Below are 3474 nucleotides of genomic sequence, written 5' to 3' on the forward strand. Positions count from 1 at the left end.
AGTCAAGAAATTAGTTTTCTTTTCATTGCACCCGTCCATGTTATTATAAACGGTTTAATGATGCTCCATTTGCTTTTGTTAAAGACTTCAGAATGTGCGACTGCTGTACAGACTGTAAAGGCTGGGGGCTTAGACGGTTGATGTTAGCGATTAACAATGTTGAAAAGGCGGATTTGTTCTTTGATAAGCCTGCTTCCAGTTTTAATTTGCGCTGCGCAGCAATCCAATGGCAACAGCACTAATTTTTCCTTTGCCTACTTTAGCCAAAACAACAGCCAGCAGCTCATATACATGGGGAACGCTTCCTTTTCGGAAGGACATGATTATATCGATCTCACACCAGATCCAACCGCCACCGTGAACGTTTCTTCTTCAAACGAAACGGCTCCAAATGTGGCGTTACAGAACTGCATAGGAAGGGTCCTCTATCGCCAGCAGCTCACGATGTGGCCGGCAAGTTTCACCACCACCTTCACCATCTTCGTGAAAAACATCACCACCGTGACGAATTTCAATGGCGACGGTATTGCCTTCATCATCGCTTCAAACAACAGAAGCTTTTTACCCAAGAGCTACGGAGCTTTCCTCGGCCTCTTCGACTCATCCACGAACGGAAACACAACCGACCAGCTTGCCATCGAATTCGACACATTCCAGAACGAATTCGATCCGGACAACAATCATGTGGGCATCGACATCCAGGGCATCATATCCAACGTAACCGCTGGTATGGGAGACCACGGCATGGACATCAAGGCCGGGCGAGCTATAAATGTCCGGGTCAACTATGACGGCTGGGCTAAATCCCTGCAAATCTACACGCGCTATGCTAACAGTGGTTCGGCCTACGCAAGCCTTCTCAACAGCACGGTGGAGCTCGAAAACACTGTTCCAAGATCGGCGTACGTGGGATTTTCTGCGGCAACAGGGAATTCATACGAGATACACAGAATTCTCGACTGGAATTTCAGTTCCGTGATGCTGCCGGAATCTTCTCTGATTTTGCTTCCGGCGGTAACGGGAACGCACCAAGGATCGGGCGGCGGGGTCAAACTCGGCATCTTGGTGGGCTCCATTACAGTCGGGTTGGTTTTGGTGGGATTGCTAGCCTTGTGGTTCGTTGCTAAGAGGATGAAAAGGAAACAACAGGATACTTTAATTCCAGGCCGAGGAAGCTTCAGCGAAGAGCTGGCAATGATCCAAAACGCGCCTCACCGGTTTTCGTACAGTCAATTAGCCGCCGCCACTAACAACTTCAGCGAAGCGGAGCTTCTAGGAACCGGTGGGTTCGGAAGCGTGTACAGAGGAAACCTTAATGCCGGAGGCGACGAAAGGGTGTCGTTGGTGGCGGTGAAGAAAATCTCTGCCGGTTCAAGACAGGGGGAAAGGGAATTCATCTCAGAAATCATCACCATAGGCCGCCTCCGGCACCGGAACTTGGTGCAGCTTCACGGGTGGTGCCACGAGCGTGATGAGCTTCTCCTGGTCTACGATTACATGCCCAACGGAAGCCTGGACAAATTTCTCTACGACAAAACCAGGGGCCCGCCCTTGAATTGGCAGCGGCGACACAGGATTTTGTGCGGCCTGGCCTCGGCTCTACTGTACCTGCACGAAGAATGGGAACAGAGGGTCATTCACCGCGACGTGAAGCCCAGCAATGTGATGCTCGACCGAGACTTCAACGCTCGCCTGGGGGACTTCGGGCTGGCCCGGCTCATCGAGCATGACGATGCTAATCCAGCTGTGAGCACCCGAATGGCGGGTACGCCCGGTTACGTGGCCCCCGAGTGCAGCTACACGGGCAAGGCCACAGCAGAATCGGACGTCTTCAGTTTTGGGATCGTGATGTTGGAGGTTGCCACTGGTAGGCGAGTGGTGGAGCGCAATTGTCCATTGACTGAAGGGAATTTGGTGGATTGGGTTTGGGGGCTTTATAGCGAGGGAAGAGTTTTGCATTGTGTGGATCCCAAATTGGAAGGGTCTGATTATGATGAAGAGCAGATAAGAAGAGTGCTGATCTTGGGTTTAGCATGCTCGCATCCTGATCCACAGTTACGCCCTTCTGTCAGGCAAGCCCTTCAAGTGCTAATAAACCCTAATGAAGAGCTACCGCAGCTGCCTTCCACTAGGCCACTGGCTATCTATGTTGTGTTGCCGCCGGTAGGAGCTGTGTTTTCTGAGTCCACGTTGTTTTCGAATATGGGTGGAGGTCCCGCATCGTCTAGTCTCATAGTTGAAAGTAGCACGGGATCCATTACTACATCTACGCTACGTGATGGTAGGTAGAGATGCCTGGGTCGCCTTCCTTTCGTGTCCCTCTTACTCTCCCTTTTTTAAATCGTGTCGGTTCATGCTGAGCTTAGCTTTCCTTACGTACTTGTTTATTATATTCCTGGTCTATGATAAATATACTACGATTCACTGGGTGTATGATTATATTCCTTGTCTATGATGAATTGCCCAATGTTTTTACTTTACTAGGGGATATAAAGGGAAATAGAGAGGGTAATTCTTAGATCATCCATCATAGTTCTACTGTAATATTAATTGAAAATATTATAAAATATAAATTTTTGTATGACTCGTATTTTGGGTTATCTATTATAATTTTTTTTAATTAATACTAGTACTTGTATCAAAAGGGGGTGCAAGGATTATGTCGATACTAAGATATAGATGAATTATTTAAGATGAAGATGTTGTTGTCACATCATTATTAGAGAAATAAGTACAAATACCAATTGTATATGTTATTAAACAAATATACAAATCCTTAAAACCCAATTAACCAAATTACATATTTCACATTTGTAGACGTTAAGATATCAAATTGTCGGTTAGAGTTGTACTTAAATTCCCTTGTAATGTATATTGTTCCCACCTCATGCAATTTTGCCTTGTTAAGTAGTTCTCCATTTATGTTTCCAATATATATTTTTCAATCTTCTTATACTCGATTACATTTTGAACTACTCATTTTTTATTCCCTCGAGATCTTGTAATAGCTATATAGATTGTAGATTCAATCAATGGATATCTTTTCTCAACGTGGCCATAATTCTGCTAACATAGTAGTAATGAATTAGTTCTACCTTGCCTTCTCTTTGTTTGCTTCAAAAATTCACACACATTTCAATTTTTCTTATCGGTAACCACTTTTGATTGGAGCTTTGAACTAATGGGGCCACAATGGGGGACCCCATCCCTGAGTACATTATCTTGTATGATGACGTATTAACACCTCTGATCCTTCTCCTTATCTATCCATTCGACATCCTTATTTCTCTAGATCAAGACTCCATTCCTCACTAGGAACAACCAACATGGCATGAACACCATGATCTTCAATGCTTGACCAATCTCCACCACAAACAAACGTGGCAAGAGGGATTGCCGAAAACCATGGACCACAAACTGTCGCACAAACAACTCATTGAGCACACATACTTCGACCACAACCAACGTGTCCTG

The 3474-nt window shown here is 45.5% G+C and overlaps 1 protein-coding gene across 1 annotated transcript; it reads left to right on the plus strand.

The window, feature by feature from the left end:
- The first annotated feature begins 264 nt into the window (after positions 1–264).
- LOC131073042 (L-type lectin-domain containing receptor kinase IX.1) lies at positions 265–2512 on the plus strand. Its single transcript, XM_058009406.2, has one exon. The coding sequence runs from the start codon at positions 292–294 to the stop codon at positions 2287–2289; it is 1998 nt and encodes a 665-aa protein (XP_057865389.2). The 5' UTR covers positions 265–291; the 3' UTR covers positions 2290–2512.
- The last annotated feature ends 962 nt before the right edge of the window (positions 2513–3474 follow it).

The sequence above is a fragment of the Cryptomeria japonica genome, chromosome 6 (assembly GCF_030272615.1).
Source record: "Cryptomeria japonica chromosome 6, Sugi_1.0, whole genome shotgun sequence".
Taxonomy (NCBI): Eukaryota; Viridiplantae; Streptophyta; class Pinopsida; order Cupressales; family Cupressaceae; genus Cryptomeria; species Cryptomeria japonica.